Source organism: Ammospiza nelsoni, chromosome 2 (genome assembly GCF_027579445.1).
Source record: "Ammospiza nelsoni isolate bAmmNel1 chromosome 2, bAmmNel1.pri, whole genome shotgun sequence".
Classification (NCBI taxonomy): Eukaryota; Metazoa; Chordata; class Aves; order Passeriformes; family Passerellidae; genus Ammospiza; species Ammospiza nelsoni.
Window position 1 is genome coordinate 2,937,438 of NC_080634.1, and position 22,960 is coordinate 2,960,397.

Sequence of the window (22,960 nt, forward strand, 5' to 3'; positions counted from 1 at the left end):
GTCCTTGAGGATCTCCTCCATCTGAGCTGAGTGTAGTTGTTGTAAAGGCATGGAATTGTGGGTGAAAGGACAGCACTGCTTATTGTTTAGGAAATCACAGGTTTTTAGTAATGCAAAACAGCTGTAGCATCTCTTTCATCCACCTTGAAGTAACTTGGTAAAAACTGACTTATTAATGGGGAATTCTGTGATCATTTAAGATGTTTTTAGTTTTTATTTAGAAAAAAAGTAAGAGAAGGTTGAACCAGACCTGATTGTTTATTTTATAGATATGCCCAAGCAAAGTTATTTTTGCTTTTTCACAGCTTTTGGTCTAAACATTATTTTTGTTGGTATAATAATTGATCTTAAAACATTTCTTTTTCTTCTTATTTTGTTGATGCAGTGGGAAGAGATCAGCGGTGTTGACGAGCATTACACTCCGATCAGGACTTACCAAGTGTGCAATGTCATGGATCACAGCCAGAACAATTGGCTGCGGACGAACTGGATCCCGCGCAACTCGGCTCAGAAGATCTACGTGGAGCTCAAGTTCACCCTGAGGGACTGCAACAGCATCCCCCTGGTGCTGGGCACCTGCAAAGAGACCTTCAACCTTTATTACATGGAGTCTGACGACGACCACTCGGTCAAGTTCAAGGAGCACCAGTTTACAAAGATCGACACCATCGCGGCTGACGAGAGCTTCACCCAGATGGACCTGGGCGACCGAATCCTCAAGCTGAACACGGAGATCCGTGAGGTGGGGCCCATCAGCAGGAAGGGCTTCTACCTGGCTTTCCAGGACGTGGGCGCCTGCGTTGCCTTAGTGTCGGTGCGGGTCTACTTCAAGAAGTGCCCTTTCACCGTCAAGAACCTGGCCATGTTCCCAGACACGGTGCCCATGGACTCCCAGTCGCTGGTGGAGGTGAGGGGCTCCTGTGTCAACCACTCCAAGGAGGAGGAGCCCCCCAAGATGTACTGCAGCACGGAGGGAGAGTGGCTGGTGCCCATCGGGAAGTGCTTGTGCAACGCTGGCTACGAGGAGAGAGGCTTTGCCTGCCAAGGTAACCGTGCCCTGCGTGCCCGTAGCTCTGCTCTGAGCTGGGGCTCGCCCTGCTCCCTTTGCTGTGCTCCTTTTCTCCAGGTTCTGAATCCCTGCAGAAATATCAGTTAGGTGGGAAAATTGCTGTGCAAATGGGGTTTGGTCAAGCTGTGCTAATAACTATCTGCTAAAAATATTTGGTAAGAGTCAACAGCTGATTTTTAGTAGCGCATTGTGCAGCAAATCTAGCCTCTCTTATCACTCTTGGACCTTCTTCCATTTTCTTAAATGTTTGTGTCAAAAAAGTGATTTTTTTGCAGTGTCTTCTTGTCTTTTATACTTTGTGTCTTGACATATGATTTCTGCCAATGAGCTGTGTTGATTAATTGGAATTGGTTGGTAAAAAAGATATGGTATTGCTCCTGTAGCATAAATATTAAATGCAGATACATTTGGAAGATTAATAGTTCAAGTTTATTCATAAGTACTCATGTATTTTAACTCTATCTTCTCCAAATTTTTGGTTTCTGCTAACTGTGGTTATGTGAATGCTCCCAAGAAAAGAGTACACTGGGGATTTGGATATTTTACAGAAATGGTCCTTCTTAGAAATCTTAGAGAAATGCATGTTGTATTTACTAGTTTTAGTATCAAGCAAGATGGTAGTAGCTAATATTTTTATTCTTTTTATAAAATTACATTTTGAAGCTTTGTGCTGAATCAGTCTTTTCACAGTGTGCCTCGAAGGGTGCTGGCTGTAGCAAAGGGTCTTCTGTTAAATATACAAGTAAAAATTAAACAGTAATGTCTGGAAATCACATGGTTGGAAGCACAATAGCTGAAATGTTTACTGTGGGGTGTGTGTATGTGTAGAACATTAAATTTAAAGTATTCTGAGCCTGGCTGGGACAGTGCCTGCTCCTTTTTAATTAGTCCTACAGCAATGCATATATCAAGCAAGTCCTGGAGAGTTACTGAGAACCCAACAAACCATAGCCATGACTTTTTCTCAGAAAATGACAGGTGGACATCTGGGGGAAGGGGTAAGAGTGTTCTTCCTTTGATTTTTGTTTTAAATAGATTTTAAATAATCTTTTGCCCTTGAATAAATTGAGTAGCCAGGTACAAGGATGCTTTTCTGGGGTTAGATTCTGTTATTTATAAAAAACAAAGTAAGCTCTTCTGTTAAGAGCTGAATTCAGGGGAGGATTTTATTGTTCAGAAATCCTTTCTCCAGGGCCTCCTACAGCTGCACTTAGAAATGCTAAAACATGAGTGAATCTTTTATCCACTGTATAAATTCTTGCTTGCTGGAGAGCCTGTGTTCCTGTAAATGGTTGGAAGCTGTTGGTTTAGTTTCAGTCACACGTGAGCACAGACTACAACTGAGCAAAAGTAAAGCTAAATAAATTAAACTAAACTTTTATTAAAAACAAGTTCTCAAATGCTTGAGACAGGCAAAGCAGCTCCTACTGAGTTCTGCAGAGAGAATCAGACCATAGAATTAATACATTTTTCTGGTTTGGTTTTTTTCTTCCTCACTCATTGTTGATCAAGGGGATTTTAAATGATGAAGCCATTAACAATAGCAACAGGTCCTTCTGGTTTATTCTGGTGTAACATAGAATGTTCTGCTAACCTTTATTGGAAGTCATATTGATCAGATCCTTTCAGTGTGCTGTGATTGAAGTGATGTTTTAAAAGTGATGTTTTAAAAGCACTCAAAACTTCACATTTTTTGGTATCAATGGTGCAGCAGGAGTTGGAAAACTCAGAAAACCAGTTCAGCTTTGACTTCAAGATCAAGGCTGCTCCTGCATTTTTCCTTTTCTTTTTCTCCTCTTCTTCTCTTGCTCCATCTTGTAGGGTGTTTAAAGATTTTTGTGTTTGTTTAAGGATTTTTGTGTTTATTTGAGTTTTTTTGGTTTGGTTTTTTTGTCATTGAGAGGGCAGTAGCATCAGGATTGTGGTAATGTAACCCCAGAATGTTGTTACAGGCATGGGCTGGAATGAAGACATAACTTAGGAAAAATAAGTTTTAGTTGAAATCTGAAGCAATAATTAGTAGTAGAAGTTATTGTCTTCCCAGTGGCTGAAAACATTTAAGAGCTTCTCAAGCTCAAGATCTTAAGAAATCACTACTTGATCCTGTGTTCAGATGGTTTCTGATTTTGTTTGTTTCCATAATGCAGGTTTCATAAACAATATCATTTTGCATTAGCAGAAGATTATCACTGAGAATTAAAAGGAAGGACCTTAATAGTGTAAGATGAGCCTATTTAAATTCCATTCAGAACAGCTTTTCTTTGTACTTGGAAAATTAGACACAGTCATGGCCTCCCAAATAACAAAAATGTCACCAGTTTCCTTAACTGCTTTCTTTTCTCTGCATAACCAGGAAAAGTCAACATAAAGTCAGACCAGTTTTTCTTATTAGTGCACATTTTTATAACACATTTATGGGTAAGCTATGAAAGCCAGCTCAGCTGATGGGTTCTTTCTGGGTGGAATATTGTTCTGCTGTGGATCCTGTTGAGTGATTTTTCCTGTACAGCAGCAACATCCCTACCTGTCAGTCAGCAAAAGAATTTCACTGTGACCATCTTTGTCCTCCTTATTGTGTGTTTGTAGAGCAAAGATTTCCCAAAAATGATACACTTGAGGTTAACGGTTTAAGATTTAATTCCTCCTCTAGCAAAGGCTTGTGCACCTGCTCGGTGTTTTGGAAGAATTAGAGTTTGAAGTAAAGTAAGATGTGTTGGGGAGCAAGTTGGAAAAAGCACCCTTTCATACCCATTTTTTACCTTAATTAATATATTTATTAGTTAATTAAAATGGTATATATCATACACTGTAGTCTGTTTGTTATTACAGGTTTTTAGCATCACAAGGATCCTCTCTATTTAATCTTATTTAAATATTACATGGTTGAACGGACCTTCTTCCTCACAATATCTTTTATAAATTGTGTTTTCCTGTCACTTTGACCAAACTACCTTTTCCTGGCATCTTCTCTTTTATTAGTGGGTTTTAATTAGGGGGAAAAACCCCCAACTGGCTGTAACTACACACTAAGCTTGATGCTTTCTAATGATCTCCATCCTGATCCTCAGCCAACCAAGGAAAAAATAATCTTTTAACTTGTTTCCCATCAAACAGGACAAATAGATCAGGTTAGATCTGTCTTACTATTCTTGCTCTGACAGTGACTAGTGGCACCCTCCTAAGGAAACTAAGGGAAAGTGTAAGATATTATATAAAAATGCTGCTTTCCTGGGCAAAGCTTCTGCCAATCTACTGCTGACCTTTGAAGATTTAAGACGCATTTTGTAAGAAAGACTATGTACAATAGGAGTCAGTGACCAGTCTCTTGGTAATTTGTCTATATTTTGACTCATTTATATTTTTAATCTCTTAATTTTTGTGGCAATGAATGCCATATCTTGCCTTGTGTGGAAACCATAACTTCTTGCTGTGTTTAACCCTTCTCTTTTAGAGTCACTGGGATAAGGTTTAGCATATCCCTGTATGGTAAGGAGATAACTGCTTCCTTTCAGCTTCCATATGGACAAATTTCAAGACCTCTTTCATGTCTAATGTCTCTTGTCTGAGCTTTTCCCCTCTACTGGTGCCTTCTTTTTTAAAGGACAGACTGGTTGCTCTGTACCTCATCTTTTTTGACTGCCTCTGTACATATTCAAGGTAAACATGGTTTTTATGATGGCAATGAATCTTGTGTGCACTATTTAAGTTTCAAGTGCAGGAGGAGATTAGACAGTGGCTTAGAGTTTGGAACAGCCCAGACATTTGAGTTAAAAAAAGGGGCATTCACATCACCTTCCCAGTGAGGGATTTGTACATGGAAAAGCTTGACTCAGTTTTATTTTGAACACTATAGAAGAACTAGATCTCACTCTCTGAAGGTTGATTAGTTGGGGTATTGATACCAAAATAAATGGAAAAATGTAAGATAAATGGCAGAAAAACTATCTGTAGTTCTGTAATGATCTGGAAGGCTCCTCAGGGAAATAATGGAAGCCTCATTTCAGGAGTTGTTTTTTAAAAAATTGCAGGAACCAGATGATAAAGAAAATCCTGCACTGGCAGGTTTGGACTACTAAATCTTTTCCATCCTGAATGTGTCTATTCTGTTGGTTTCATGCACTTCAGAAAGACCAGTTGGACATGAAAATTGTCATTTTTCATTGCAGTATATTTAATTAGCAAGCCTGCAGTGGGCAATTGTTTATCCATGTGGGACTATGAGCTTGAATCCTCTTTTGAAGGCTTCCGACAGGTGACCCTCTAGACCAAAATCAAATTTTCTGTCTCCAGTTATCAAATGAAAAATTTAAATTGGTGGGCCTGAACATAATGACCCAAAAAGCACAGAATAACATTTTCTGCATGGTGTTGTTTCAAGGTATAGTTCTAAATTTTAGTTGCTGGAATTGAGTAAATCTGAACTGTAAATTTCCTATGTAATGCTATGTAATATAGTTGTAAGTTTTAATCATGAGTGACTGATACATTTTCTATAACAAAGACAGAAGGAAAAAGAATGTAACCCAACAGTTCCTCCTTATGTGTTTAACTTTTAGCTATTAATCAGGTGCATTGAATGGGAGAAAAGGGAGTGAGGGGTAAAGGAGGGAGAGGATAAGTTCACCCACTGTGCCTGGTTATTGCAAAAATGACTTCAGAAAATTTCCCCTAACACTAAATTTTTCAGTGTTTCAAGTTGTGCAGTGAGCATCTCCTAAATCATATTTCTTTCTCTGAGTTTCTGGAGATATGAAAGGAATGCCATCTGTGGCTGCTAAATCTGAACCATCACATCCATTGCCTAATTCTTTAGTGGAATGACTGCTGCACTTGTGGTAAAAATATGTACAACATCATTAATACCAAGGAAGCAAATTTCTCCAGACTCCTTTTTTTCCTCTGTGCTTTAAATAACCATTTTGTCTCTGCATAAGTAAATCTAATTTTTACTTTTCTAGATCAGTAAGAAAAAAAATTATGACTTTGCATGTAAAGAGAAGAAGATACTGTGAGGAACTACTCAATTTTGTGCAAATGAAAACGGAATGAAGGCACAAATCTTTTTTGCAACTGCAAAGTTTTTCTTGGAATTAATTGAGTGGCTTGAATGTGTTAGACTGCAAATATGTGTGGCCTTAACTCAGACTCTGCACAGGAGTAATATTTAATATAATTATATTAATATAAATATATTTAATAAAATAAAGGCACTGATCATATGGAGATCATACAATATAATAATGAAACTATCAAAAAGTTTCCCTTTACCTGAAATCTGAGAAAACTGGAGGTTCAGAGTTTTTAAGCAGAGGTCTGAGGTGTGTTTTTATTCCTTTGGTTTGTATTGTTTTGATTTTAAAAAGCAGGAGAGATGCTTTTTAAAAGGACTCTTAGTCTTTCAAGCTGGCAAACTAAAATGACAGCAGCTATAAATTATGAATCACTTTATTTGTAAAATATTCATTGTTTTGATCCACTTTGTAGTCTGTAAGTACATAAACAGAGCACAAAAGTCAAGGATTTACCTTCCAGCTTAGAATTTATTTAACTCTTACAAAAGTTGTGTTGAAAATGTCCAGATGATTTTTATGGGAGAAGAATTACGTTGTATTCAATACTTGCTAAAGATCCCAGCCAACTTTTTATGTAACATATTCTGACCATTACAAATTTGGAAAATACTCTCGAATTTTTTCCTAGTAGATATAAAAATGCAAGTTTTTTAGGCAAAATTTATTTGGCACAATGTTGTGGTTTTTTGAACACATTTTCACATATCCTGAAGAAAAAAATCTGAAATTATTGGAAAAGAGGGGTTTTTTGATACAATACTATGCACATTGTTCATACATGTAAGAAAACTGTTCTTTTAGCCCTTTTTAGTTTCTTGGAAAAGCCTTTACTAAATTTCTTGGAGATGGTGATAGAAGTATTTAAAAACATGATTAAATATTGCTATAAAGTTTTTAACATTCAGTGATCAGAAGCTCAAATGTAACATTACTGTTAAGTGTTCTTAGAGAACTTAGTAATACATCTCTGCAAGTTGTTCAGCACTACAGTGTCAATATATGGCAGGACTAGATAATTTAAAATTGAATTTTTGTATTTGAAACAAGGTGGGAAATAGAAAGGCTTACTCAGAAATAATGGAAATATTTGCAAAAGTGTTAATTACTTAGAAAATGCAACATAATACAGTTGTATGTTTGTTTGATCCAGATATGTTACCACTTTATAAGTGTTTGTTCTGCCACTTTGTGGGTGTGTTGGCAGTTTTTTCCTTGTCTCCCTTACCTGCTTTTCAAGCAACACAATGACCACCCCACTCCAAACTCTGACAAGGAAACTCCTCAAACACCCCATTGGAACCCAGGCTTTCTCCAATTTAATAAGTTTGTGAAACATTTACTTGTTCTTATCCACACAGAAATATTTGCCTTTATTCTCTGACACTCACCTGTTCAAGGGCTCTACCACTGGATTTATGGGCAGGGTTTTGCTGCAAGAATCCTCTGGATGTCTGTCACTGAGAATCCTAAAGGATCTTGCCGGTATTTCCTTAACCTTTTCACTGGAATGGGTTCCCTTCTTTGGAGGCTTTCAAAAGATTAAAGACTAAATAATGAGTATCATCCTCAGCACGTTTTGTTCACTGTGCCTTGGGTGATTTTTCAGTCTTGGAGTTGCATGAAGGTTGCATTGTCAGTGGGAATTGAGGGAACTTTTTCCATTGAGAACTTTTTCCATTGATTTCCCTGCCACTGGCAGAGTTTATAGAGCCATTTGACAATCCCTTATTAGTTCCAGAGCGGGACTTATAAAGGCTAACAGGGTTTTGCAGTACCCCTGTCAGCTGGCAGTAGGCTTTAAATAGAGAGCAATTGCAGCAAGAGCTGTGAGTCCTGATAACACTCAGCTCTGAAAACGCTCTCAGAGTAAGGACCATCTTGAAAGATGAGTACAAGATGAGGAGAATCTTCTCTGAGTCTGCTGCTCCTCAGCGTGAAGCTCAAGATGTTGTCAAAACACGCTGTTGGCAGACATCTAAATAACCAGCAATTGATAGCAGACTTTATTGAAACACTCAGACTGTGGGAGAAGTAGCAGCATTTGCTGTTTCTTGGATGACAAACTCAATAACATTCAGTTCATTTGTAGTGTCTCATCCTCTTTGCGTTTGAAATTCTGTTATTCTGTCTGAAATTCAGTGTTATTCTTTACAGGAAAATAATGACTTGGACTTCACACAGCTTGTTTAGGGAGGGGAAGTACAAAGTTCACTGCCTAGAATTTGTTTGTGGCTTCAGCTTTAAGTATCAGATACCCCGGCAATTAGTGTAGGTGTTCTGAGGCAGGGATAGCCCTGAAAGATGGCAAATCCTACCCAGGTCAAGGAGGTGAACTATTTCACCGTCATGGCTCTGTGGGTTCAGTGCCTGTCTACTGTAAGGTTAAAATTTGATGTGATAATTTAGAACAGCTGCTCTTTGACAGGAAGATTCACTTTCCGCAAGGGAAGGAGAAGCCATATGGTAAAAGCTGATGCTGTGCCAGGCCTGAATAGCTGCAGAAGTGATACAGGACAGTTCTCTTCAACAATATGCTTGAAATAAGGCATTTTACTTGCTATTGGTGTTTCCAATCCATGTGCTTTTTTGAATTGTAACTTAACTTTTGAAACTTTTTATAAATGCTTTTTTTCTAGCTATTTTTATATACTAATTTTTATTAATAATGACGGTTAATTGACAGAAGGGGTGAGGGGCTTTAAAAATACACCATTTATTCATAGCCGTATCCAGACCGCTCTTCGTACTCTAAATACATATCAAAGTTTTATAGAATGATTGCTTCAAAATTTTCAAGTATATTACCATGTATTTTTAGAGGCTGTATCCCACACTTAACTTGAGATGCTTTTAGCAGAGTAATTCACTTAAGTGACACTGCTTTGGTTCACATACTTAAATTTCAGTAAATTGAGCATGAGAAATAGCCTGAAACCTCATGAAATTAGTAATTCCCTGTGCTCATCCTAAACAGTAGTGGTCAGTAGGAATAAGGTGGTCATAAGGAGTTCAAAATCTTAGGGAGAATTCATCCAATTTGGAGGAGGGGAATAATTTGTCAGAACAATTACGTAAAAAAATACCACCAATTCTTTTTGATGTGGCAGAGATTTTTAAGGTAAGGAGAATAACAGAATCAAATACTTAGAGTGCCTAGCTCTTAGCTTGAAAAAATGCCACTAAACAAGTGACTAAAAATCTTCCCCCAGCAGTGCACTCCCATTTAGAAATAAAATTTTTTTTGGTGTGTCCTATTTCCCTGCCTCCCCCCATAGTGAGGATGGGACAAAAACCTGTTGCTTAAAGAAGAACAAAATTTTCTTTCCTTCTCCTAGAAGAAAAAAAAAAAAAAAAGAAGAAAAAATAGAATCTCTGAGGTGATTCTAGTAAAGCAGTAAAATATGTTGAAATGGTCATCTGTTACCCAGCTGAGCTAAGAAAAGACCTAAAGTGTGGCAAACATATTAAAGTCAAATATGAAACTTGTTCTTTGATGTTTTGCAACCCTATACAGAGGTCACTTAGGCAGAATTTGACCTAACCTGACCAGCCCCTTTATCTCTGTAAGAGGTAATTCTGAGATTTAGGTATGCGCATATAGAATTTTTTATTTATAAATGTCTTCTGTAGCATTTTTTAATGCCACATTAATATTAAGATGGTGTAGAATCCAGTAAGTAAAAATTCCTCCTTTGTTTTCCTAATGAAGGGCATAATGTATTCCTTATTAGTATTATAAAACGAAATACAAGCAAGTTATTCAATAATATATAATTCAGATTTAAAAGGAGCATCTTCAGCTGCTGCAATGTGCCTCTTTAGATGCCAGAACAACTTGAACTCTCTGAAGGTCTAACAGGATTTTTTTTTCCTGATTTTGGTAATGTGATCCTAATACTGAGATGATGGCTCTGGGCAGTTTATTTTAAGAAGCTACTCTTCAAATATGTTCTAGGAATTTTCAGGTTTTGCTCCCAAAAGGATAAAATGGAAAACTGAAACAGGGCTGGGGGACTGTGACTTGAAGTGGAGTCAAGGTGTATTTAACCACGAGCATGAGATCACTGCTGCTACTGCAAAAGTGGAGTTATTCTGGGCCGGAGGAGGAGGAGGAGGAGGCTGGGTGGGAAGCAGGACATTGTAGCTGAAGTAGCTCCTTTGAAATCTCAGGTAACCACAGCTAATGAACCTTCATCTTCATTAATCAATCAACCATTCCTTCAGCTGCTACTTTTGTGCAGTGTATAATGTCTCTGGCTTTTTTGATTTTGAGTGTCCAGAGCTTTCACCTCGAGCTCATAGGAGTATTTGTAAATGCAAAGGATGGAATTAGGAAAACATGAAATTTTTAAGTGTGTATGGCATTTAACAAGCAATGCCATTCTTGTTTCTCACCCTGTGTGAGGGGGTGAACTGGCAGTGAAATTAGCAGTGAAAGGGGAATCAGCTTCTGTATCTTTTCTCTGCCCACACCAGCCACAGCAGATGGTGGAAGACAGCTAAAAGCATTTTTGTAAGAGAGTAGGAATAAGAAAGACAATGTGAGGAAAGAGACCAGAGGGAAAAAAAAATCACCATAATAAATAAAATATACTTATTTCACTTAAACCTAAATGCTGACATTAGTATTCTCAAAAAAGTTACTAAGTAAGAGGCTCTCCTGAGATAAGGAATACTGATTTTAGTTCAGACAGGAGTATGAGTCAATGGTGTCTTTAAAGGAGGATTTAAATCTCTATGGTAGTTTAGTCTGTGCCCAATTACTAAAGATATTCATGTTTCTGGGGAAAAAAATGTGGTGACTGCTTCAAGTCCATGTTTGGGTGGGTCTCTGTCACAGTCTCACATGGAATTGGTCTGCAAATAATAATATTAGAATTGCCATAATGATAGTGCTACATTGAGAGATTTAAAGCTGATGTGAGGTGCAGTAAATAGTGACATATCTGTGTTTCAGGGACCCCTGTCTAAATGAAGCTGCACTAGAAAAGGTTTGCTGTTTTCTCAAGAGCCTTCCTCTCAGAGGAAGGCATAAATTGTCTCTCTGAATTTTGTCTGGCCAACATTTTAATAATCTTTCTCTGATTTTTCTTTGTGTCACTGAATTTCTAAAGGCTCTTGGGTGTGTACCTAGCAGTTTCTCACAAATTATGGAAATTACTTGGGGGTGGACTGGGAGATCTCCAGAGGTTGTTTCCAACCCTGGCAATTCTGTGATTCTGTGAACTTGAAAGCCAAGTGACTGTGCCTTGTTCTGAACTCAATGGACTGGGTTTTTTTGGGTTTTTTTTTTGAGCTTGAAAAGCCTCTGTCCAGTGAATTTATCACTGCTCTTCAACGTCCTTAGTAGAGGGACATGAAATAAAGCACTTGTCAGTGATGTGACATAGAAACCATGGTCACATCCATGGCTTCCCTTTGTAGGGATGACTCAGAGGTGCAGTTTATCATCCTCATCCTTTGGGAACTGCTGCTTCATGCCATATTCATGGGCAAGCAGCTGCTGTGGCCAGGGAGGAGCTGTGTGTGTGCAGCAGAGCTCAGAGTCCTCTTCTCCTGCTTTCTTTGGCCACTTCTGGAAGGTGAGAGGAGGTATCAGATGATGGATCCCTCAGAGGCTTGGAGGAAGAGGGTAGCAGAGCTTTTTGGGCTGGGTAAAAGTTAATCCTTGTTTGCCCTCACACTGAAGCCATGGTCCTGATCTGTTCTAATCCACAGCAAATCTGAAATGTGATGGCAATATCACAGCTCACAGGAGTTTTCACTCAATTTGATTTTGAGTTTTGCCTCTGATCCACAGCTGCAGTGTGATAACAACCTAACCTTTTAATTTTTAATCTCTTCCCTGAACAAGTAGGCCCTGCTTCCCCCCAAAAGTTAAATACTAGTCTTTAATTGAAAAATACACAAAGCACTGCCAAATCCTGTGGTAAAAGCAGGTGTTCAGGCACAAGCCTGTTTAGTAAAGAGCTTATTTAAACATGGATTAGAGGCTTCTTTGGAATTGAATGCGTTGGTTTTTTTTCTGTGCAATAATTACTTTCCAGAGCCTGTGTGTTTAAATGACTGCCTTAAAACCTAGCATGCCCTCGATCCCAAATTCTCTCATAATTAGGGATTATTTTGTAGCTTGTCAGTTATCCATCTGCTGGGAAGCTTCCTTGTCTGACTTCCACAGATTGCAGTCATTCAACCTACAGGTGTTTTCTTGGTTTTGTATGGTTTGGAGGAAAGAAGCTCAGGGGAGACTTTTACTCTACCTGAAAGGAGGCTGTGGCAAGGTGTGACCTCTTCTCCAGGGAACTGCAGGACAAGAGGAGACAGCCCCAGGAAGGTTCAGGAAGAGTTTTTCCCTGAAAAGGTGAGCAGGCATTGGACTGGGCTGCCCAGGAAGGTGGTAGAGTCCCCATCCCTGGCAGTGCTCCTGAAACACCTGGACAGGGCAGTGCCATGGTTTGGTTGGGCTGGATGGTGTTTGGTCAAAGGTTGGACTGGATGATGCTGGAGGTCTTCTCCAACCTTAGTGATTCTGTGATTCTGTGCTCCTCTGAGTTATTTTTCTTAGGCACATTGGATTCTGTGTTGTGCTCTTGTCTCCTGCATTCATCTTTTTGCTAGATTAGAAGTTTGAAGGTGGCAGGAAGGGGATTTTATCCTGGGTCAGTTTGGTCAAGTCTATCAGATTCTCAACCCCCCTGCCCAAACACATGTGAACACAAGGTTATGCATTCATAATCTTGCTGTGGGATTCAGCTGATTTTGTGGGATCACATGGGAAACTTTGCAAAAAGTTTCTGGGAGTTAGGACTTAGGAAATTCTCTTGACATCTTAGAGGTGTTGTGTTTTGATACACTTTTGGTCTTTCCTTGCAGATTGTAAATCTGCTTTGGGGCATTTCACTTTGTTTTGTGGTGTTTGATGATGTGTTTGTTGACTTTCTATAGACTGTTTCCATTACTTGAAAATCTGTCTGTGTCCAAAGGTTGACTTAGAAACAACTGGAGGAATAAACAGTGTTATATATTCTCTCTGCAAACAATTTAGAAACACTTACTGGTTTTGGATAACAGTCACATCCTGCAGTAATTTGAGAAGGCTTCTATTTGAGGGAAAAAAGAAAATGTATCATTTTTCCTTCCACCAGTAATTGTGAAGATTTTTGGAGTGAGATGTACTTGACTGGAGACTCTTGGATGTGAGCAGAATCATTCACACCAGGTCCTAATTCACATTAGGAGTCCCCTTTATGTCAAGTTGAACACATGAAGAGATGTGACAACTGCAATTTAGTGTAAAGACTGAACAAAAAAAAAAAAAGATATTTATGAAGAGAACTGTTGGTAGATGTATTAAGCATTCCCATTGGAGAGTCATCAAAAGCGTGCCTGCAGGGCTTTGACTATGAGGCAGGGAAAGGTTTCCTAACAAATAAAGGCTTGTTCATTCTGGAGGAAATGAAATTAAGAGAAATGAGTAAAAATGACCAGTGGCACTGGGGGTGCTTTTCCCTGAGGAGCAGGAGCAGGTTCTCTGCATCAGAACCCATCCATAGTCTCAGAGCATTCATCCCTCCCTTCATGGCTGTTAACATACCTTTCCACCTCACCTTGTCACGCTGTGATGGGCCCAAGGCGCCCTGCCCAGGCTGCTTTTCCTGCCTGTGTGTAAGAGGCAGTGCGTAGTGGGAAGGCAGCTCTCCCAGCTCAGAGCTGGCAAGCCCTCGGGCTCAGGATTGATGCTCGTGGCTGGCTCGCAGTGGGAGCCACTGGAAGCAGTGACAGAGACTGATGATGGCACACCAGAGCTGCCAGCTGAAAATGGCAGGGGCCCCAATGAGCAGGAATGCTTTCCTCATCAGCAGAGCTTGATTTTTGCCTCCTGTGAAGGTGGGACATTAGGGAATGGCTGCCTGGTGGAGGATGTAGTTTCTTTTGTCTTTACATTTTAGATGTGAAGTCTCTAACCACATGTCAGGGTTGCTGCTTGTGCTGTCATTGAAATCAGTGGTGAAGTTCCCATTGGTTTAATTGGAAGAAGTCAAGAATTTCAGCCAGTTAGCTCTTGGATGGATGAGAATGTGTGGCTTTTTGATAAAATGCGATTCCTCTTAAATAACATATCTCTCTACAGTCAGGCATGCAATACATTAGTGAATAAATTTTTGTATGTGTGAAATACAAAATCAAATGCAAATCAGATCATGGAATTTGCAAAATTATGAATTAATCGTTCAGCTAATTTACCAAGCAAAGATTTTTAGCTTTGTCAGTAACTCAAAATCACTTCTTTGTATTGTATTTTAAAGTACAAGACAGTTGGTGTGCTAATAATATTAATCAAATGGGATTCTTTTAGATTCCAGCCTCTATAACTAACATCAACATGGACTTTGAAATATTTCAATGAAATATGTACCATTTGTGTGCTATTAATTCTGGTGAATGTTATACAATTAGAAAACAAAAGCATTTGGCTGTGTGACTTGACTAATAGCTAGAGTCCAACTTTCAAAAGATCAATTTAATAAACAAATATGTAATTAAAGAGATGCTTTAGCACATACTTAATCTAAAAATAGTATCTCCCAAAACAATAAAAAGGCAGCAGCTGAGCTTCACCAGCAAGCATTTGCAATAATTTTCTGTGTTCAAATGTAATTTTGTCCAGCTCAAATTTAGGTTAGAGTGTAGAAAGCCATGTACACCCTGGTGTTTTTACAACTCTCATTATTCTGGATACAGCCCTGCCCTTGAGAAATTTAATGCAATGTTTGTACATCAAGGCTTTATAAAAAAAATAAATAAATGTTTTTTATCAGTTACAAAAAATATTCACCAGTGGCCCACACATGTTTTGTTACAGAAGTATTATGATAACCTGAAGGCTTTGTTTTTATTGCTTTTGGGTTTGTATTTTACGGAGTCTTCGTGGTCCCAGTTTCATTACAGCTAAATGCATGAAAAATGCTCCAATTAGCAATATATGGAAATGGTTTGCAAATGGTTTGCTCATTCCCTGTAATTTAGGAGTTTGCATAAATTACTGCATTCACAGGACTGAACTTCCAGCATGCCTGAGGGCTTTGGGTCTGGGTTTCTGGTTCAAATCAGTCTATGCAATACCTTAAGAGAAAACCTGTCTTTTTCTGCCTTGTTTTTTGACCTTGAAGTATATTTTCTTTCTGTCATACCTATATCTCTGTACAGATATAGATATATAGAGAGAGAGAGAAGAACTGGAGGTCTGTTCTCTTTGCATGCCTTGAGAGAGCAATTTGCGAAACACAGAACAGGGAGATTTATTTGAAAACATATGGAAACCATGGGGGTGAAGCCTGAAGAGGCCACTTGGCCCAGCATGGGATGCTCCACCTCAACCTGAACAGAAGCTGCTGCATCAGCCTGGGTGACCCCACGCTGGGGCTGGCAGGAGCTCAGTTTAGTGACCAGGGAAATCTGGCTCTCAGTCCACAGGCCATAAAGCCAAAACTTGCCAGAACATAGAAGAATTTTGATGGATGCTAGTTACGTAATCAATAAATAACAAAACAAAAAGCAATGAATAACAGTTACACATTTAATCTAAAAAAACATATATTAAAGAAAAAAAAAGGCATGCAGGTGAATTTAATTGAATTGATGAATTGATTTGTTGGCATAAATAATAATTGATGTTTTAAATGTAGGAGGTCTGTTTTAAAACTGTTTTGAAGAACAAGCTACCAAGGCATGTGCAGTGAAGAGAAAGCTTGGTGCATAAATAAAGTATTAGAATTATGTAAAACCCCTAGAAGCTCTTGTGTCTGTAGCCAAAAAAAATGTTTGTTTGCTGGGCTTAAGCTGAACTGTGATTAGAATACTTAAATTTTAGCTTTTCTTAGGCTGGTTTTCCATGAATAAAGCTCAAAATTAAGTTATAGCTTAAAAGTAATTATTCAAATAATGCAGTAAATTACTATGATCTGAATGGGTGGGTTTTTAAAAATACTTTATAGTTTGTGTCATCTTAGTTCATAAGTGTTATGTATTTTTTATGAGAGCTGAAGTGTTCTCTTTTTAAGTGGCAGCCTCTTGCTCACTCTCTTTAATTCTGAATTATGACTTGTTTTAATCAGATGCCAGTTCCTGGCAGATTTGTTGAGCTGAGGTGCTCAGTGTTGTCCTCTGCAGTTGTGTTTGTAGCTGTGTCCCTCCAGTCCCCATCTCTTTATTCTTTTTTAGTGTCCAGTGGTTGCATAGCTCACCCATACTCCTATTTTTTCTTCCCCCTTGTTATGATCTTTTCTTATCACCTGCATTCAGCTGAGCTCAGGACCTGTCTGGGTGTAGCTCATGCTCCTCACTTGTAGAATTTCTGATAAATACCTCTCAGGGCCTTTTCTGGGGGAAGGTGACTCTCTGAGAATAGTATTGATTACTACTTCCTGACCTTCTTCAACCTATTCCTGATTTAAGTGAGTTGAAAGGATCGCTGTTAGAGAATCAGCCAATCTGCTGTGTTTCAGACCTGATAGCTGCAGACTAGAGAAGCCATTTCCCAATTTTGGAGCTATTTTATGATGTGCTGCCCTCTTGCCCTGTCTGAGTTGAGCTTGCCTTAGTCCAGGCATGCTGGGGACAGGGCTGGGGACAGTGGTGCCACCAGTGTGACCACAGGACAGGGCAGGCAGCACCAGCACTGGACAGGTGCTGCTAAAGCAGAGCCATCTGTGAGCTCAAAGGATTTGGGGTACTTAGCACAGTGCACCCCAAAAGGGTTAAAAAGGTTAAACTTCTGTAAGGGCTCAAGTTATTTCTATGTCTTCTCTTTTGTGTCTCTACTTTGTAAAATTTGCCTGCCATATAAGGTCCACAGAATCTGGTGGTGGTTGTTGAAAATGTATTTTTAGTGAAGATCGACCAAGCCACAGCTCTGTGTTATGGAAATACTTTAGCTTTGTTAAATGAGATATTTTCTGCTCCCCCTGCATCTCAGTGGAGAGTGTCTCATTCATATTTCATCGTGCTGATGATTGTGTTTGCGAAGAAGTCTCTTTGTTTAATGATCAATCAGGGAATTTAATTCATTAATCTGAAAGCACTCTGAAGCACAATAAAACATCATCTACATTTTACAAATAGAGTACTAAAATAGGAAAAGCTGCAGTTGCTTGGTCACATAAATCTGTGAGCAGCAGAACTCAGATTTCTTGAGTCTCATCTCTCTGCTTGCTTCATGAACCGTGGCCACCTCATCACTGTTTGGGAATGATAAATGCCTCCCATTTATAGGCACATATGCATGTTCTGGTCATGCAGTAAACAAAGGGGCCTTTCAGTATTAATGAAAGTATTCGCAAGAGGCCAAGCCTGTGGTCCTCGTGCAGACAAAACTCTTGTGGGCTTGTGTCAGAATTCTGCTCTGAGTGATTGCTAGACCAAGCTCATAATGTGTGTTTAAACCTTCTCAGGGGAGGAAAAGAGCTAGCATGAAACAAAGCAGAAGTGAGGGTTTGGTTTGGTTTTTTCTTTCACAATGAAAAAGAATAAATGTAGCATCACTATGGATGAGATCATATGAGGAAGCCCCTTGCAAGAGAAGTGAGGTGACTTTTGCTGTTCCTAAAATGGTTTTCCTTTAGGTCACCGAATAAGTTTTAACTTTCATAACTCAACTTCCCAGTGGCTTTTATTTGCTCAAATATTGATGTAAGAATATAATGGGTGCTATTTCTCATGATTATCCTTAAGAAAGAAGTTTAGTGAAGGCTCCCACATTCTGTGTTTCTGCAGACACATTCACTGTGCTTTGGTTTTAAAATTTTAAGTTCCAAATCAAATTTCTCAAAGATCTTTACCAAAGTAAAACGAGCTATTCAATAGGAAACAGAATAAAATAAAATATATTTGAAAATAAAAAATAGGCCGTGTATCATAAAGTACTATCAAAGAGGATGTAGGGAAAGTTATTCCATATCTCTAGATTTTGGGTTTAGTTTGATTTGTTGGTTGGTTGCTTGGGGTTTTTTGGTAATTTAAACACACTACAAAAAATTAGCATTTTTGAAATACCAGGTGGTAAACTTCCAATAACCTGATTTTTTAGGATGACATTCATGGATGTGTGTGCTCCAGCATAGGTGGTTCATTGACTTTCTCAGTCACCCAGATATTTATGCACAGGCACACATCCTGTCACTTTTGAGGAGGGATTTCAGTCTTGATGGACCTGTACTTTTAAACAAAAAATTGTTTGGTGAAGGATTTTCCAATCAGGTTCTAATCTTGCATGTCTGAGTAGCTTTGAAGTCACTCTGGTTTTGGAAAAGAAATGCCTGTCCTGTTTAACTATTGAATGCTCCTACTGAAACCATCTCTGTCCAAAAAGGAATGGGAGCCAAATTCAAGCAGGGATGACTTCCCTGTTCCTAAAGTTATCATAGTTTTAAATTGGCATCATTATTCCATTAGTAAAGGTGTCAACTTTTAAATTAACTACTAGTGCCAACAAAGTCTTGAGGTATGAGTTTTATCTCCTGGGAAAGAGAAAACTCCCACCTTTCCATTCCCATTTCTATCCTAAGAGTACCAGGATTAAGGATGTACTCCTCCTACTTCCTATACTACCAACTAATGTAAGTTATCCACAATATGTTAGGGTGTGAGATAATGGTTTTATCCTCACATTTTTAGAGGACATTTGTAGTTATTTCCTTACTTAAACCTGACTAATTGTTGTCTAATTGCACTTTAAGGTGTAGTGCTGGCAGCCTTGAGACACTGGACATGCTGAGAATGCTGTCAAAGATTATTAAATACAAAGGCACCTTCTCTGGCTCAAGAAGTCCCTTTACCACAAATACCTGGAGTGAAGGGAAATATTCTGAGGAAGCATCAAAACCCATTTGTCTTCTTGCTGTACTCTTTTCAGGCATAGGCGGTTACAAAAATAGTTTCAAGTAACAATAGAATCTCTGTGGATGTCTGCTCTTATTTTATGAAATACATCTTGTAGTAGTTGTTACACTTGTAAAGGTATTGGCTATGAAATATTATCCATGAAGAAGAAAAATAGCTTTGCTTCAAAGTGGCATTGAGAGTAAGCAGATGTAAATGCAAAATGGGTGTTGAGTAGAGAAAGAAAAGTAGCACCAGAGGTGTCAAGTCCCAGTTTGTCTCTAAAATTAACTGGAATTTTACGTGTTCAGTGCCATGGTTCTTATACTAGCCACTGGTGGGGCCCAATATATGAATATTAATAGGGCAATACTGAACCAGCTCAGGTTTATTATGTGAGTTACTCTTCCATTTAAACCAGTGGAGTCTAACCCAGGTGTGAATTCATACTTCCAACATAATAAATCTGAACTTTAAAACTGGAGACCAAAGGGTCTCCTCCCATCCCCATCTTTTCTGATGACTGAAGGTTGTGGATCTCGCAAGAGCCTTGATTTTGGTGGAACTGAAACCTGCTCCTGCTGGATAAATGTGTTTGATAAATGACTCTCATGCTAATCAAGCCCCAGGAGGCAGGAAGGACGATATCAAGTGAGTCTTTATCAAACCTGCCAATATGTCAGAGTGAGATTTTTGCTTTTCCCTGGAGCTATAGCAGAGAAGTCTGAGGACAGTGAGAGAAACATCTACGAGGAGACTAGATTTTTCTTTCATAGATACAGATACAGTAATATTGTATATTATTTTTCATTGTTTTTATTGTGTAAAATGAGTTTTACTCCTTCATTTTTAAACAAACAAAAAATTCCAAATGGTTAAATTAAATAAGAAATGGATTTTCCAGATGGTTAAACCATTCAACTAGCTGGAATACCAGATCCAGACTTACAGAGCTCAGTACTGGTATAGCATCTTTTTCTTTTTGTGCCCTTTCTGAAACAGCATAACTAATCAAGGCACTATTTTCTAATAATTTCTGTGCAGAGTAATTTGCTTTGTTCTTGTCTCTCAAGTGACAGATTGCTGAAGTTGAACTTCTGCTCAAGCACTTCTTCCACAGACAGTTTCATATTTCAGTGAACGTTTCCCTGGCCTGGTTGACTTGATTTATAATAGCTGAGGTTAGTGGGAAATTAAAAATTAATTAATTTCAATGAATGTGTAATCAAGCAGAGTGGCCTGAGCTGTGGAGGTGCTAATAGGTCTCTCCTGGGTGTCCCTCTCCAGCTCAGCTTTTAAGGTGTGGAACATCCCAATATAGGCAGAGGGTCAGGGTTTTGGGGCAAGGTCTTCTTCTGGTGCTGCAGGTTGAGGAAGGAAATTTGACAGCTTTTTAAATATATTGGTGGGACTTGGACATCTCAGTGAGTTATTTGAGTTAATTTTTGGTACCTGATTTTGGTCTCTGGGATGCTGGGGAGTGCTCACTTCTATCCCATGCAAGCTACAACCTCTTTCATGGGAAAAAATGAGCATGTGGCTCATGCAGCAGTTCAAAGGACCCCCTTAATGCTCAGGGATTTGAAGTAGTTTTGGAGGAATACATCATAAATTTGAATCTGTTGTCTAAAAAAAATGAAAGTCCCCTTCATATCAATTTTTATATGGTAGGGAGATAATTTTCTGTTAACTGCTCCTTTCAAAAGGGAACATGGGAGAAATTAAACATCTCTCTGTTTTTGTTGTGAGAGAAGGAATTGATAGAAACAATAACTCCAGTGCATTACTGTTATGAGATTAATTTTAACCCTTTTTCAACTGTAATAGTGCAATGACTCAGTGATTTTAGCAGCAGAGTTCCAGAGTGTATTTGTGATCCAAATTGAAGTGGGAAGAGTAGCTCTCACTCAGAGTGATGCTGGGCTTTCATTATTGGAGCTGTGGCTGGTGGGAATCCAACCACAGCCCCACCTGATCAGCTTTGAAGGTCACTGAACCTTTGAAGGCTCAGAACAAATGAGTGCATTATTAAATATCTCTCCTGTCCTCACACTACACTGCATTTGGTTATTTATTTAAGAATCTCGCCGGAGTGAGAAAAGCAGAGAAGTAGTCTCATGTAGCATCCCTTCAAAATTCTCTTTAGTTGCCAAAATAATATTTTTGTGTGCATGTGTGTGATTGCACGTATGTAAATATTTATATGTATGCACACGCAAAATCTCTCTAAAAAAGTTGAGGGATTTCCTTTCTGTTGAAGGAAGGTAGGTTAGTTGGAGCAAAGCTGTGAACAAAGATATTTTACCTTTGCCAGAGCAGTTGCATAAAAACCATAAGTAGCATTTTTTAGAATATCAGTGTGAAGTATTTTCTAGTATGTTGCACCCTAAACACTGATTCAGCTATAAAAAAACATGGCAAATATAAATCTGTGCATTTGAAATTTTACTGGAACTAAATACTTGATACTTAAATTTCACAGAGTATCTTAGAAGTAGTCCAAGAGCTATAGTTGGGAAACAAAATGCATAAAATATATAATATTTTTTTTTTTTCATTTTGGTCCCTTATTTCCAAAGGTTTATGGCTGACACTTAAATTGTGACACCCTTTGATTTTTACTGAATGTTTGTCATATATTCCTGAAAACAGAAATGTATGATATTTTAAATAAACTATGCTAAGGAGTGAGAGGAATTTAAATAACCAGGATTTTTGCAATGATTTCTCTGTATATGGTCACTAGTGAAATATTCAGACCATATTAATTACAGAACTATGGTGATTAACTGCAGGGCAGGGACAATTTTATCTCTTATTCCATTTCAAGAATGCTCTGAACATAAAATGAGTATATTTAACCATAATGGTTTGGATAAACCTCTCAAATTCATCTGTTTTGAGGAAATGTGACAGTCTGTAGGGTGTTTTTTCATCTCCAGTGCTGTTCCCAGGTGTCATTCAGTTATTCCCAGCGATAATGAAAGATTTATGCATCAACAAGTGTGGAGGTGAAATTGTGGTTAAAGCAGTGCTGCAAGTGATACTCCTGATCCCAGCAGGAGCTGCTACCATGCTTGCATTTTTTGGAAGGTTTTGCAAAGTTTCCCCTTGTGAATAACCATAAATTACTGCAGTGAGGCCTTTCTTGTGGAAGCTAATGTCACCTCTTCTGGCCTGGAGATTTCTGAGCTGCATAATAGAAGTTAATCCAGTACATTTTTTGCTCAGAGGATCTGAAAGGCTTTTATTATATGGAAAAAAAAGAGGATTTGCAGGCTTATGAAATAAGAACAATTACCATCAATTAATAGTTTGAGTGCTTCTTATTCCTTTCTCCCACAACTTTTTTAACAAAGAAAGGAATGAAAAACCCTACCTAAACAAAGAAAGAGAGGCAAAAAAAAAAACCCCGAAACTTTTCAGGAGTCAAAGTAAGCCTTAGTTGTGTGATTGTGCTGTAACAGCAGTTAATCTCTTGAGAGCTGTAACATGGATTGAATTCATCAAAAAGAGAATGTGTGTCAGAAATGACCCCGTGTATAATGGGCAGAGATCAGGTCCTGGTTTCATGGTGTATTAAAAACTAAAGACCCACAGTTTCAGGTCCCACATATAAAGAAAAGGGGGGAGATTACTGAGTCAAGCAGGGATGTTATAAATAAGCACTTGCCTTGATTAGCCCAGCACAGGCTGCACTTCCAAATATTTGGGGCTTCAAAAGCCTTTACTGGGAGATTCTCAGAAGAAAAAAAATCAAAAGACAAAGTGCAGCTCATAAAATTTGGTCTGTCTTTGCGGGGATTGAGGACATAGTGGTAGCTGTAAGAAATAGTTGAATTTCAGCTGTTTTTTTCAGTAGCACTTAAAAAGCAATGGCTATCATCCTATACTGGTCTCAGTTGTTTCCAAGGCAGGACTTTGCTCAGAGTGTCTGCACACA

General features: G+C 38.5%; 1 protein-coding gene across 2 annotated transcripts in view; it reads left to right on the forward strand.

Annotated features, from left to right (window-relative positions):
• Nucleotides 1–22,960, forward strand: part of EPHA3 (EPH receptor A3) — a 174,929-nt gene that overhangs the window by 52,439 nt on the left and 99,530 nt on the right. For both annotated transcript variants that reach the window (XM_059491578.1, XM_059491584.1), the window contains exon 3: nucleotides 386–1,046. In XM_059491578.1, coding sequence (XP_059347561.1) covers nucleotides 386–1,046 — 661 coding nt within the window. The remainder of the gene's footprint in view (nucleotides 1–385; nucleotides 1,047–22,960) is intronic.